The sequence below is a fragment of the Natrix helvetica genome (genome assembly GCF_964273705.1).
Source record: "Natrix helvetica genome assembly, chromosome: 2".
Lineage (NCBI taxonomy): Eukaryota > Metazoa > Chordata > Lepidosauria > Squamata > Natricidae > Natrix > Natrix helvetica.
In genome coordinates, this window is record NC_138552.1 from 212,595,695 (window position 1) to 212,611,486 (window position 15,792).

The following is a 15,792-nucleotide window of genomic DNA, read 5'->3' on the forward strand; positions in this document are numbered from 1 at the left end:
AAGCACATGACCTCAGGCTGGGGATTTGTTTGGAAAGATGAAACAAATTTGCTCCAAGAGCAGTTTAGTCTCTATTGACTTCATGCTTGTGCCACATAGCTTTCCTAGGAAAATTTAAAAGAGGTTTTTCATGGGGTATACATTTTTAAATTTTTTCCAATTTAACCTACATCCCTAAGATTTTTCTGGCGGCCTCCATTCTTATACTAATCAGGTATGATCCTGCTTTACTTTTCATGACAAACGAAATATAGCAGTAGCACTAAGACTTATATACAGCTTCATAGTGCTCCCAACAATCTTAGTCCTTATTTTACTGACCTAGGAAGGGTAGAAGGCTAAATCAATCTTGAGCCAGTCAAGATCAAACTGCTGGCAGTCAATAGGCTGCAATACTGCATTCTAACCACTGCACCACCGCCGCTCTTAAATTCAGTTTGGAACTACTACCTAGCAAGGTGCAATAAGGCATAATTGAAGGAGTGACCATCATAAGTCACCTAATTCAGGTTGCAATTCTTAAGCAGAAATAAGAAAGCCTTTCTTTTTTATATTCAATTCCCTTTAGTCTGTCAATATAGCTCCTTCAGTAGCCCAACACATCCAGAGGGCATCAGGTTAGGGACATATTAACTTAGAGTATTCTTTCTCAGGAGGGATTTTTGCCGCTGCTGTCAATATACAAAAAGGGAACCAAATGCCAATTTCAAAACAAATCAAGTCTACATTCTGATTGCAAAATTGCTGAGCACAAGAACCAGGCCAATAGCAGAATTTTCAGTCAAATCCATTGATGTATTAGATGTTGTGGAAATATCTAATTACTGTAACATACACAAAAGTTGAAAGAGTCAATGAAAAGTATGAAAGAAAAAGAAAATCAATGTAAATTGCATCTTGCAGCTCCACTTCCATGCACAGAACTGAAATATGATTTTTCGATTTGTGAGTTTCGATGGCTTCCAGTCAATTAATTCAAAGGGCCAATGGTCAATATAAATCTGACAGAGTCCCAATGAAGCATTATTTGTGCTATAAAGATAAATGGAGAAAGCTACGAAAGTTCCGGGAACTTTAGTTTAGGGAACTTGCTTGCTTTTCCTTAACCATCAATAAGGTTAGAGAAGAGTTAAAATGTGGTTACTTCAAAGAAGGAAGATTAATGGAATTGGAATCAAGAGATGGGATAATCCAAATCCTCTCTGAAGCTGGGGTGGGGTTTAAGCTTTTGAGAAAGCTATTATCCCTTTAAAACTACAAAGAATCTCAGGGTAACTTAGCTTGGAGGACACAGAAGGGCTTCATTTGTGAAGCAGTGTTAACATGAAAGTCTACTGATTTTGCTATCTGTAATTGTATAGAGTGGTAGAAGAACTTCAGTTGTGCTGAAACTGCAATTTCCATTCATATTCTAAACTTATATGATACAGAAGCCTATATCTGCTGAAGTCACCAAGGACATTGCCAGATACAAGTTCTGCTTACTTTTGAGAGGGATATTTTTATCCTTCCTTTTTTCTATATACAACTCAAGGCAGCAAACATAACAATATTCCTTCTTCGTATTTTCCCCCACAACCACCACCCTGTTAGTTGGGCTGAGAGAAAGTGACTGGCCAAAGTCACCCAGCCGCTTTTTCATGCCTAAGGTACAGGTAGTTTTCACCCGGTTCAGACCGGTTTGCCCGAACTGGTAGTGGCCCACCCGCCCTGGCTCTATGCTGTCCTATTTAGGCACGTTTTCAAGCTGTGTGCATGCCTGCAAGCCACACGCGCGATCAAAGCACATGCATTGAAGGCCGAGCGCATGCGTGGACTTGCGCGTGCTCACATTTGTGAACCAGTAGGGAAAGTAAGTGAATGTCATCCTTGGCCTAAGTCATAACTAGAACTCACCGTTGCCCGGTTTCTATCGCAACACCTTAACCACTACACCAAACAGGCTTGTGCGTCACACATATGTGCTATGTACTTGGAAGCACATTGAATATATTTTTCAAAAATGCATATCCTGCTGTTCCCTAAAGATACTGTTTTAAAATAAAGGATGCTCAGACTAATTTGCAACAAAACTACATCACTATCATCGTGTGAAAAGAGCATGGTAAAAATTGTCAAACTTTGAAAACCACAGGAGAAAGTGAATAATGATCAGGGTTAAATGAAGGTATTAAAGAAACAAGAGAGAGTTTATGAATTTAAAAAGATCTTTGTCATGTGACTGAGCATGAATAATAATGTAACTAGGGATATCTCTCTAGGGTAATGCTACAAAGACTTATTATAAAGATGCTTGTTTACAATGGACAAAGTTCTAATATCATATTCGTCCATGAGTAAATCAATAAAATATACTGGTAGAATATATCAAATAACATAAACTGATATGTCGGCCAATTTATGTAATCGAACTGGACAACATGCCATTTTATGTTGTTCAACATATTCATTTTCTACCAGTTATGAATACATGTAATTCCCCTTCCAGATATGAGGGGCCACCTTCTCCATAGGCAGTATTAAACAGTTTATCATTTCAAATTTCAATTAGTTACACTAACCAGCAAACAAGATAGAAAGTTAAACCTACCCGTGCCAAAGTCAGTGTCCCTTGTTTGCACGTTTTGCAACGAACTCGGAGTTTCCCAGGTTTCACGGCTTGGCAGAAGCTTTTGCAGAAAACATAAAAACTGCTGTACTTAGCAGCTTCTGTTGGGAGAAACAAAAATGCAAACACTTAATTTATTAAGACACCAACATTTCATTGTGCACACATCTGTATGTGTGTTTGTGTATGTAATAATAAAAAATCAAATATATTGGATTATTTTTGAGGAAGAATAAGCATTTAGGTATTGATGTATGTTCCCTAATGCAGCAATTCTATATCCGGCCCCTTTATCCTTCCTGCTTCCACCATTCCTTCTAGTTCACTAGAAGAGTTAAACCCTCTCCATCTGGCAAGAGTGGATATTATTATTAGACATATATATTAAATTGCTTCTGTCTCCATTGGGTGATTGAAGCAATATACAGAAATCAGATAAAAGCAGCAGTAACATAAAATACACAATACACCAAAATCAAACAAACACAATCACAAGAATAGGTTAACAAGAGAAGCCAGAATATTCATCACAATAAAATCTGAAAACATCATTTAAAAACATTAAAAAGGTAATGGAACAATATAGTCTACACCAGCTGCCAAACGTATAATAAAGAGGAAGCTAACCTGATTTCTCTCCCTATTGTCTTATTATAGGCTTGCAATAATAAACACAGAACTGGAGATGGGAGAGGCAGGGAATAGCAGCAGCTATTCAGACTGCCAGTGAAAGGTACGCCATAAACTTTGCTGCTAAATCCGTAAGGAATTCTTTCCATTATCTTAAAAACACATGGGAACTGCCACTCCTGTGGGAAAGTATTTAAATGATAAAAGCAAACAGTTGTGACTCTTTATTATAAAACTGAGGTGTGTCACTTCATCCCTTTCCAGTAAAAGTGCCCATTCTATGGCTGTGACTCAAACTTACATTTTATGTCTGTAACTAAAAATTATATACCATCAAACCCCAAGTGGCTTGCAAAAATGTGGGATTAGATAACTCAAACATCAAGCTATCCATATAGGAACTGTTCATAGGCAAAAGCTCACACCCCTGCTCCGTAGATAAAATGTGTGAAGGAGCATTAAGCATCTTTTGGGGGCATCTTTGTAAAAAGCTGAAGGCAGATCTGCCTAACATTTTCAACCTATCAGGAACATCATAAGAGGCAGTGGTGGGATTCAAATAATTTAACAACCAATTTTCTGCCTTTATGACCAGCTGGGTAGGCCTAGTTCGATGGTCATGTGAATATATGGGTGTGACCAACTCAATGTCAGTCAGGTCGATGGCCTTAGCTGTTACAATGTAATAAGGGTTAACCGGAGAGGCAGTTTCTGTAAGCAGGGCAATAAAGATTAGGCTAGAAACAACATCAGAATGTTTCCTTCCTGCCTTCCTTACAGGATTAGCCCTGTAAAGTGGGGAAAAAAACCAAAAGAGGTTTCTTCTACCAACCGGTTCTCCGAACTGCTTAGAAAGTTAACAACTGGTTCTCCCGAATAGGTGTGAATTGGCTGAATCCCACCACTGATAAGAGGGGAACACCCCAAGACAGGACAAACCATTTCTCTTACTTTTATTTCTCTTACATTCCATGTCAACTCTCTGTGTTGACATTCCATGCAGTGTCGGCTGAGTCGGATCTCAGATTACAGTAGCTGGGTTGAGATGAATAAAACTATTGGATAACGTGATTTATGACACAGACTGAAGGGAGGACAGGCACACGGGCAAAGTTCAGAAGCAGATAAAGAAAGCAAAAAAGATGGCTGTGAATAAGAAATGGCTAATGAAGAATGCCTAATGAAGCTGTTGATAAATGACTGCTTTTTGTATTACAATATCAGGTCACTTATTATGAAGCAGGCATCATTAGGGTACTTTACAGACAGCCATATTTTTGCTTTTAAATATTGGGGGTGCCGAGGGGGAACTCAGAAGACCATGACAAAAGGCCGGCTATCTGAACAGAATTGGAGAGCAACCATCAGACATCAAAGCCAAGGTGAGCAAAGCAAGAGGAGATAAGTAATCAACCCCTAAAAACAGCTAAAGCTGAGCCCCCATCCCACCCCTATGCCAAGAAAAAGGGAAAGGACCTAAGCGAGCTGGGAAGAGTGGTGGGGATGCTGGACTGGAATCAAATCAGGCCCCCAAAGCCCATGGAGCACCTGGGAAGTTCCATAGAGCAACGGAGGGAGGAATTTGATTGGGTCACCCTCCGTGAAGAAAGGCCATTATGCATGCCAAAAGAGAGGGGAGGAGCAGTGGATCCTCTTGAGGTGACGAGAAGCGCATGGGAACACAGCCCCACTTCTCCACCCATTAGAAGGAAGATGAAGCCAGTGCCCCTCCCACATAGCAGGCAGGCTGCCCAGGGTAGACAATCTCCACCCACCCTCCGAACTAGAACCAAGGAGTATCTTCAGACATATCAAACGCAAGCATACAGAGGTCAACATGAGGAGGGAAGGGCACTGCTGATCGAACCGCCCTGGTTCAGAGGAAAGTTTGATGGAAACTCAGACCAGTTAGCCCTATTCCTTGATTCAGCTGAGGTCCACCTGGAATGCTATGGACACTTCTACTCATCCCCCAGAGCCATAGTGAATACTATCACAAAGGGACTAGAGGAAGAAGCAAGGGAATGGCTAGCAGCCCTCCACAAGAGGAGAGCCCCCCAACTGCAAGGCGTATATGACTTCTTATGACTGTTAGAGCCCAGATTTGAGGAGGTGGAGGAGGACCTGTATGCGGAAGATGAGTTCAGCGACCTAAAGCAAAGGGGTCACACCATCAAAGAGCACATCCGTGAATTTAGGAGAGTCATTGGAAGTCTACCCCTTTTACCAGAGTTTCTGTTAGTGTATTTTTTTCAGAACAAGTCTGGACCAGCAGATTGCCCAAGTAACTGCCTACCCCCTGGACTGCTGCAGCCAGTAGCAGAGCCAATAAGGACGTGGGAAGAGATAGCAATGGACTTTATAGTAGAGTTGCCAAAAAGTGGGGGAATCACAGTGATTTGGACTGTAATAGACCTGTTCTCCAAACAGGCACACTTCATACCCTGCAGCGGACTACCCTCAGCTCGCAAGCTGGCCAAACTGGTCCAGAAGCACATCTACTGCCTGCATGAAGTACCTCGAAGAATTATCTCAAACAGAGGGGTCCAGTTCATGGCTAGGTTCTGGAGGGAGTTCCTGGGGTCCGTTGGGTCATCCCAGGGCCTTAGCTTGGCTTTTCACCTGAGCACCAATGAGGGGGGGGGGGGTCAGAGAGACTGAATTCTATGATAGAGCAGTTCTTGAGGGGCTACGTGAACTATCAGCAGTCCAAATGGGCAGACCTTCTGTCTTTCGCTGAGGTTGCATACAATAATGCTGTTCACAGCAGCACAGGACTAACACCGTTCAAAGTAGTGAGCGGCATGGACTTTGTCCCAATGCCTGAGTATCCAAGGGATCCCCCTTCCTCAATCAGCTTGACTGACTGGATGTCAATGCTAAAAGCAACCTGGGAGAATGTCAAAAAAGTGCTAGCTAAAGCAGCAAAAACCTATAAGAAGCAGGCAAATAAACACCGAGCTCCGCAACGACCATTCATGGTGGGAGAGAAGGTTTACCTCTCCACAAAATATTTGAGGTTAAGACTCCCTAGCAAGAAACTGGGACCAAAGTTTGTGGGGCCATTCCCCATGGTAAAGATCATCAACCCAGTCTCAGTGCAACTGAAAGTGCCCTGACTGCTAGGGAAGATACACCCAGCTTTCCATAGTAGCCTCTTAAAACCTGTGGTTGGATCCACTCTGAGACCACTGCTCTGGGAGCCCCCAGGCCCTGTGATCATAGGAGGTCAAACCCATTATGAGGTGCAACACATCCTTGATTCGAGGTGGCACAGGAGGCAACTCCAGTACTTAATTAAGTAGAAGGGCTATTCCTTGTCAGAGGCATCTTGGGTAAAGAGTAGAAATATCCAGGCTGATCACCTTATAGAGATTCCATGAAAAAAAATCCAAACAAGCCTGGAGGGAGGACGTAGCCTTGAATCCTATACTGGTACTCAAATTGTTTTTGTTTGCACAGATTGCCTTTGAAAAGTAAGGGGAGCTGGATGTCAACTCTCTGTGTTGACATTCCATGCAGAGAGTCGGCTGAGCCGCATCTCAGTTTACAGTAGCTGGGTTGAGATGAATGAAACTATTGGATAACGTGATTTATGACACAGACTGAAGGGAGGACAGGAACACGGGCAAAGTTCAGAAGCAGATAAAAAAAGCAAAAAAGATGGCTGTGAAAAAGAAATGCCTAATGAAGAATGCCTAATGAAGCTGTTAATAAATCACTGCTTTTGTATTACAATATCAGGTCGCTTAATATGAAGCAGGCATCGTTAGGGTACTTTATACTCCAGAGGTGAGCAGGACAGAGTCAAAAATGGGCCTGATAAGAGTTGATATTTTTGATTAGTGAAATGCATAGTTTCTACATCAATTAAGACACTCATTTGGCCCTTTAAAAAAATCACGATTACTGAAGGGGAAAGGAAGAAAATATTCACAGAACTTTATACAGCATAGCTGTTTAGATTTTGAGGAGCTGCATTCCCCCATATTCCAAAAGTGTTAGAGAAGATGGCTTGAGAAAAAAGAAATTTCATCTGAGAAAGAGATGATCCTTCAAATATTTAAGACAACAAAGAGATTGATATTTGTTGGCACTTTTTAGTATTTTTCTTCTTCATGATTCTGTTAGCAGTCTGGCTTTGTTCCTCCTATTGATAACAAACAGACTGCCCAAAGTGCCAAACTAGTCTGCTCTTTTGATCACAGATTAATTAGCACTTATTGGTTGTAGATAAATCACTCCTAGGCTGAAGTGAAGCTTTAAACAAAAGCAAAGCCCCACTCATGAAAATATTGTACTGACAAGAACTGCTTTTTTCAGTGACAGAGGTCTGCAACAGCACAACTGCTTTGTTGATAAGCACTGATGTCATATTCATTTCAGTACTGCAGAATGAAGGAAAGAAAAACTTTATGTTCATAGTTTGGGTTCATAGGACCTTCTTGTGGCCTGACCAATTAGTGCTCCTTCTATCAAACCACCTGGTTTTGACCTTCCTCACTTTGTCTGGTTGAAATTGAACAGAATTTGGTGTGATACTTGGAAAAAGTGCCTCTGCCCTGTATCAGTGGGGATCAAAAGATTCCCCTTGTTGCAATTGTGCTGATATGCAAACTATTAAACATATTGTGCAAGATTGCCCATGCTGTGCGTTCTCTGGTTTCCTAGAAGATCTGCATGAAGCAGTGCCAGAGGGGATAGCTGAATTGGACATCCAGTTGTAAGATCATACCGAACTTTTACTTATAATTACATGGACTGTGTATATCTGCTTTTCCTCTGTCCAGTTCTCATTATATGCTAAATAATAACAATTTCAACCTGCATCTGTCATAAAATCAGCACCTCTTCATGCTAGAAACTCTGGTTTTGAACACTGCAATAGCTTTTTGTACCAGGGAAACTGACTTCTTTAATAAGAGTATTAAAGTAACCTACAATAGAAGAAATTTAAATATGAATGAACACCTCTAGTCAACTAGATATAACCCTGGAGAGTGTGGAAAGAGAAGCTTTAAAAGGAATTTTAGAAGGAAGGAATAGGAAAGAATTTGGTAGGAAATTTTGGCTAACTTGCAACAAGTCATTCTGACCAATAACTGGGCACATTTTCTTGATGGCTTGGGGAATTTTGGGAATTGAAATCTAAAGTTGCTGAGGTTGAGGAGCACTGTTTTAAAGACCTTACTTGTTCAAAGTCATCCAAAAATACTGAAAGTTGGCCCTATTTAATTTAGCACAGCAGAAATATGCAGGAATCACACTTGTGTAGATTGAAAGTTGTCAAGCTACCCAAATGTTAATTTACTTCCTTAATGAAAAGGCAATCTTTCAACATTAAATACAGAATGAAAGAGAAAAATTGACAAGTTACAGATTTTTCAATTTACTGGACTAATTTAAAACATGATGGCATTAAATATTTGAATGGTAAGCTCCCATAAGCCAGTTCAGAGTTACTGTAATTAATTTACCTGCATCTCAGAACCTAAACAACATTTACGATTGCCAGAGGTTGAAAGAAGGAGCTGTATATTTTACTCAAGAGCCATAAAAACTGCCTTTACCTTAATCATTTCTGTTATATAGCAATAGCACTTAGACTTATATACTGCTTCATAGTCAGTGGTGGGATTCAAATACTTTAACAACTGGTTCGCCCAGGGTCAGGTTGGCTGTTGTGGAAGGCATGGCCCATCTCCGTCCTCCAGCTCTGCCACACATGCGGGTTGAGCCTCCTGCAATGGCCAACCTGCCCCTGGAAAACTGGTTGTTAAATTCCCCCCCCCCCCAATCAAAGTGGATCCTGGGCGCTGTGCTGCAATGGAGAAACAGGCAATGGAACAGCTGGTACACGGGAAGGAGGAGGGAAAGCGGCCTTCTCGTTTCCTCACATTGGCCGTTCCATTGCCCATTTATCCATTGCAGTGCAGCGCCTAGGATCCACTTTGATAGCAAGGTAGTGGGTAATTTAACAACCAGTTTGCCTGAACTGGTATGAACTGGCTGAATCCCACCACAGTTTACAGCCCACTCTAAAAGTCAGCATATTGCCCCAACAATACTGCATTCAACCAAGACTCTTTCAAAGTTATTTGAAGACATTTAAAACCACTTGCCAAATAGACTTTTTTGATCTGAAAGCTAAGAAGGGCCCCACCAAGACTGCCCTACCAAGACTCTTTCAAAGTTATTTGAAGAAATTTAAAACCACTTGCCAAATAGACTTTTTTGATCTGAAAGCTAAGAAGGGTTAAACCTAGTTGGTCTGGGATGGGAGACCAACTGGAAAAAAACCCTAGTTATAGGCTGAAAAGTTGGGTAAAATATCTTGTGAGAAGGAAAGGACAAAAACCATTTCCATTCTGTTGTCAGAAACTAAGAGCAAAATGTGAAGAAAACTCTATCTTTTAAAGAAACATTATTGAGTTTACACACATCCTTTTGCTGACCCAACTGATTGCAAAAATACTAATGGCAATTATCATGCAAAAGGTATCCAGAGTTGTGTAAATACTCTTTCAAGGCCACAAGTAGTTTACCAAAACTTTGGGTGCACCCAATCATGTTAAATGATTAAAGTAACCAAAATGAAATTATTTAAATACATAACATCATTTGTGATTGTAATTGTTGACATGACTAACCCTCCTGGTTTTGTTCCATTTTGGGGTGAGGAGGACTGTAATCTCCACTGTGTAACTAAAGAAAAAAAAATCAGTTTTCTTAAGTTAGATTGCAGTTCTAACACAGAGAGGTGGACTTCAGGTTAAACACAATTAAGTAGTAAATGCGATGATGCACATATAACTTGATGAATTTATTCTTTGCGACAGCAGCTCTCCTGTTGTAATGTCAACACTAGATAGTAATAGTGGCTGCAAAATTAGAGTAGGAAAGCAGCCTGAAAACCAGAAATCCGTATGTGTGCTGCTAGATACAGCAGGGATTGACCAATACTTTCTACTTACTATGCCTCATAAAAACTTGCACAAAACCCCCACTCTGTTTAGCAATAGCAGTAGCACCTAGATTTATATACTGTTCTATAATCCTTTACAACACTCTCTATCCAGTTTAAAGAATCAGCATATAGTTCCTAACAATCTGGGTTCTCATTTTACCAACCTGGGAAGGATGGAAGGCTGAGTCAACCTTGAGCTTGTTAGGATCGAATGTCTGGCAATGGGCAGAATTAGCCTGCAAAACTACATTCTAACCACTGCCAAGCCTTAGTACTATTAATCTCTTTCATGAATACTATCACAAAGCCATCACAAGCACTAAATTTAACATAAGGGGGGGGGATAAAGTATGCCTAGCATAGTGCCAGAAAAAGTGCCTGCTAGCAAGCAGGCCTATGCAAAGATGCCGACTAATTTACCACTTGTCTTTCCTGAAACAAATTTGCTCAACACGCCACAGGAGGTGCCCCCAGATCTTCCAGAATGAAGTAAATGTCCATTTGCATCAACCTGTCTGTTGCTTTATGCAGATTGGCTGATAGCAATCTTAAACTTCTGTAGACACATTATTGGGTTTCTGTAGAGAGCAATATCACCAGCCATGAGAACAAGAGGCAATCAGAATAAATTAAAAGAATATGAATGTATTGTGCCTCACTAGCAACACAACTCCTAATCTAACAATAGCAGTCCCTGTTCCCCTAGAATCGTCAGGACTAATTTCTCACAAACAGCCTTGATTAAGATTATCTCCCTTTGTTTTCAGGGGCTAAAAGAGGTGAATATAAATCTGCCTCAAACACAACATCAACTCTGAAGTAGTATTAATACAAAAAAAATCGTAATTAAGGCACAGCGCCAGCAATCACTCAAATTGCAGCAGTATCAACCTTACAACCTTGTCTTCCCTGTTCAATCAAGCACTCTAGGCTTTCATGGAGTTTTCCATTAACAGTTTACAGCACTGGCATGCTGTTAAAATGTGCAGATATGGCAACTGTTGATTAAAACATTAAGGTCCAACTTTTAGATAGAAGGCATGGTGCTAAATGTGTGGGCTTGCATGTACACCCAAGAAAATGAGCCGTTTCAAAAGTTATTGTCCCTGTGTTTTGTCTTCTTACAGGAAAATGTAATTACTGATGTTTATCAGGATTCGCTTGGCAAATACATGTTAACATTATGGAGCCATATGTCTCTCATGCATAATCATATAAAGGATTGGCCTTTGAAAGATCTTGGGGAGATTAAATAGAACAAAAGGCAACATGAGGTACAAGGGTAGATTTTTAAAGAACCTGATGCACATTCCATTTATAGAAAAATTACTGCTAATTCTGTCAGAGTTTGTTGCATAAATTCAAATCCAGAAGCACACACAGATAACTGATTCAGCTGGATCCATTAACTTCTTTATATACATAAGAATAGATGAATAAATGTATGATACCAACAGGTGGTTCTTCCACGTAAACACAAGGCAGGAGAGTTATATTTCAGCAGACAAGCCCAGACAGACTGCTTGTTTACTTCATAGAGCAGCAGACTGCTTAAGTTTCTATTCTCAGCTAAGCCACGTCCAGACTTTTTACTTAAGTTTCTGTTTCAATTCTCTGCACAGACTCAGATCTGTTTAAGCTCCCATTGGATCTTATTGCTATGCCTATTCATTGGCTGACCTTGTTCCCATGTCTCTCCCAGTTATGAATATTTTAACAAATTCTGGTTATGTCATCTTTGTATAGTTGCTATAAAGCACAAGATCATGAAAACGTGAAGCCATTGAATTGGAATGAATTTGCTGCAGCTAACTATGTCATAATCTTAATGTTCCATCTCTTTTCAAGTTACCCACCATCATTTTAAATCTCCATGTTTCCAGTCTTAAACTTCATTAAACTTTGGATAACTCTTTTCACTGTTTAAATTGGTTTACGTAGTCTTCCTCAATATGGTGGTTCCAAAGATGAATCAGATGACAGCTGCAATTGTAAACAAGTTACATCTGGTCTTCAAAACTTTCACCCAGACCACTGGTCAACTTGTGGAATAGCAAGTCTTCCATCATACAGAGAAAATTGCCATCTTGAAGTTTTTATCCCAGCTAATGGAGACCCTGATAGTGACAATTGTCTTATGGGATCTAGGAAGAATGTCTTCTCAGTGATGGCTTTCCTCCTGAGGAATGATTTCCCCCAGAGATTGCTCCTACCCTTCTGACATTTTGCAAACTATTAAAGCACTAATTCTTAGGCCTGGGGTTAAGATAGTGGTTGAGCCTCTTTGGTTTATTTGTTTTGATTCTATCTTCTAGTCTGGTGTGCATGTGTGTGTGTGTGTACATACACACACACAACTCCGGAAGTCCAACACTAAGAGCCCACCATCACAGTGAAGGAACAAAAGCTGCAAGCAGTGAACCAATTTATATAACTTGGCAGCACCCTCTCCCACGCAGTGACAATTGAGATTAAGGTCAACTGGAGAATCGCTAAGGCAAGCTCTGAATATGGCAGACTACTGACCGCCATGGGACTGGTGGGATCGCCGTGGAATAAGCCTTGCTACAAAGGCGGATCACTATAGAATTGGATAGCATTGAAACTGAAATAATAAATCCAATTTAAAATAGCTAAGTTTTGAACTCTTTGGTTTTGAACTCTTTGGTTTACAATACTACCTTCCTTGGGAGGCACTAATCAAATTTGATTGTTTAACATCATTTAGTAAATCAAGTTACCCATAGCAAATGATTGATGAAAAAAAATCATTATATTAATATATTTTTTCATGATTGGATTAACAGTAGGACATTAAAATGGAAACATTTTTTTTTGTATTTGTACTAGTATTTATATAAAGAAAAATTATTTACTTAATAGTCCTAAGGGAACGCTTGGATTTGTGTGATGACATCTAATTCTGGCAGACAGCAAAAGAGACAGAATAGATTAAAAAGAAAAAGCTGCATGAATTCAAATGACATAACTTATTTATCCTATTTATCAAATAATATATTTATAATTTATTTCTATGCCACCTTTGAAGTACAGTGGAGGGGGGCTTAGTACTTGGATAATATCAATTAATCAGAAAAATGATGATTTTTATTCTGATTTGGCTGATGGGGAAGCATAAATCTTACTTAATTCATTTATTGCTCATTCCCCAGGAATAATATATAGAATTGTCCTTTCTAATTTTATCCTTTTGTAAAGTGGGTTCAGAGAAAAGGCCCAAAATTATTACCAGCCCAATTAGATAGACCAGACCAGAAAATAAATTCCACAGGAAGGCTGAAACTACTTTTATTGAGAAATAAAATACCTATAATACCTGGGTCCTATAAGTCTGATTGTGCTACATCTACTCTCTTCTACATATGCTTCTGTGAATTAGGAAGGTGTCTGTCTGAGCCTCTTATGCATACTTTTCCTCTGCTGTTGATTTAAGATATGATTCAAACCTTTTTGCTTTGGCAACAGAGCTTGTATATTTCCATCAAAGTCCTTCCTTACTTTCTACAGTGACAAAAGATGTGAGCCTCCAAGTCGAGTTGGAATTTAAACTTTTTCTGGTTCTTGTCTTGTGTAAAAAAATAAAGATTGTGCTCAGACTGCCCACAAATGTCAAGGTACTTACAATAACTCTAGATGGCATCCATAGGACCAGAGGTAGTATTCAGTAGGCTCTGACCAGCTCTGGAGAACTGCTAACAGAAATTTTGAATAGTTCGGAGAACCGGTAAATACCACCTCTGACTGGACCCGCCCCCACCTATTCTCTGCCTCCCGCGTCCCAGCTGATCAGGAGGGAATCGGGACTTTGCAGTAATCTTCCCCTAGAGTGGGGAGGGAATGGAGATTTTACAGTATCCTTCCCCTGCCACACCCTCTAAGCCATGGCACGCATGCCAAGCCACGTCCACAGAACTGGTAGTAAAAAAATTTGAATCCCACCACTGCATAGGACGTCCAAATTATATAAAATGCTTGCGAGAGAATGACTTCAGATGTTTAGGCACAGGTTTCAGGAAGCTGTTAAGTATATTTAAGTGAGTAAGTGGGCTTTTACAAAACACAAATGAGTTACAATGCTATTTTCAAAAGCTAATTTTCCATCTAGGTATATAATTAAATGTATGATGCAGATAATATTACTTAGAATATTAATACTGAGAATATGACTGGGGAATTCTGGGAGTTATAGTTCACACATTGTAAAACTGCCACGTTTGAAAAACACTGTCCTAAAACATTCCTCCAGTGTAGTTTATACTCGAATTAGCAGCAGAGGCAGGAGAAGGACTGATCATATGAGACTAATCAAACAAATGCAAAGGAAGAGAAAAGCAGAAAGGAATAAAAAACAAGCAGAGTCTTTGCAAGTTCAGGAACATGTTATGATAGATGGTCTGGTGTCATGATATAACTAATATTTTAAATGATAGTTCATGAGAATGTCTGCTAGCCGAAATACATCCCTACATAAATGGAAATAACAAAAGACATGTGCTAGAAATATTCACTGTGATTTTCTCTCCTGAACCGCCCTGGTCTTTAACCATCTTTCAGGATAGGGTGAAATCAATGAAAGCCAGGTGGTATAGAAGTTTAATTAAATAATATAAGATTACGGTTTAAATTGTTTAAGCAGCACTTAGGGGTTAGTGAAGTTGGTCAGGAGTTGTTTCCAGGTTTTCTCTGCCTTTCTTGCTACCAATCTTGCACAGACTGTGGCTTGTCCAAGTGCCCATGTTCTTTCCTCCCTACTACAATTGAATATTGTGTTGACCTGAGCCTGGGCTGCATGTGGTAAAACCACTGCAAATAAGAAAAACAACACTGCACCTCAGAGATGGAATGGATGGCAATGTACGTGGGGACATGTGAGAGAGTGTGGAAACATGAGGAAGGAGGAACAGGGGCACTCTGGTTATATAAGGACATGTGGTAAGTGGTCCGGGGCTGAGTAGAGAGTTTGACATCGTTTTGGTAATTGGACATATTCAAGAATGCCATTTGCCATGTCGTATATCCAAAACACACCATACGCATTTCTGGAAAAAAAGTATATGTGATTTAATATTGGCATCTTATGAAAAATACCCTTTGAATGTGTTTGTGATTATGTTTCTCCAGCCTGAAATTAACAGCTGATTTCTAACACTTATGATTAATGTCTTTTTTCAAATCCAATTGCTGATCCAAATTACTTCCAACTGCTTACATTCCTCCCACAGCCTTTGCTGACAAATTTTGAATTTGACCCAAACGATTTTGTAGACAGCAATGTTTTTGAACAGTTTGAAACAAAAGAAAGTGAATTTGTAAATACACAATCTCATACACAATACCAGAAACTGTTATATTTCACTGGCTTTTTTTTGTTAATCCAGGGATCTGACAAGAATTACATCCATTGGCACTTGTCCAAAGAAGCAGAAGGAGAAAGTGAGGAAACACCATCTGAGGACATTTTGTATTATTTTTTTACACAACATTTTTCAAAATCTGCTTAGAAAATGTATTTGGGAAATTGCTTAGTAGTGTTTAAACTACATGCAGGGAACTTGATCAGTCTAAC

The 15,792-nt window shown here is 39.7% G+C and overlaps 1 protein-coding gene across 2 annotated transcripts in view; it reads right to left on the reverse strand.

Annotated features, from left to right (window-relative positions):
- Positions 1–15,792, reverse strand: part of PRKN (parkin RBR E3 ubiquitin protein ligase) — a 792,757-nt gene that overhangs the window by 494,577 nt on the left and 282,388 nt on the right. For both annotated transcript variants that reach the window (XM_081943460.1, XM_081943459.1), the window contains exon 4: positions 2,591–2,709. In XM_081943460.1, the coding sequence (XP_081799586.1) occupies positions 2,591–2,709 (119 nt within the window). The remainder of the gene's footprint in view (positions 1–2,590; positions 2,710–15,792) is intronic.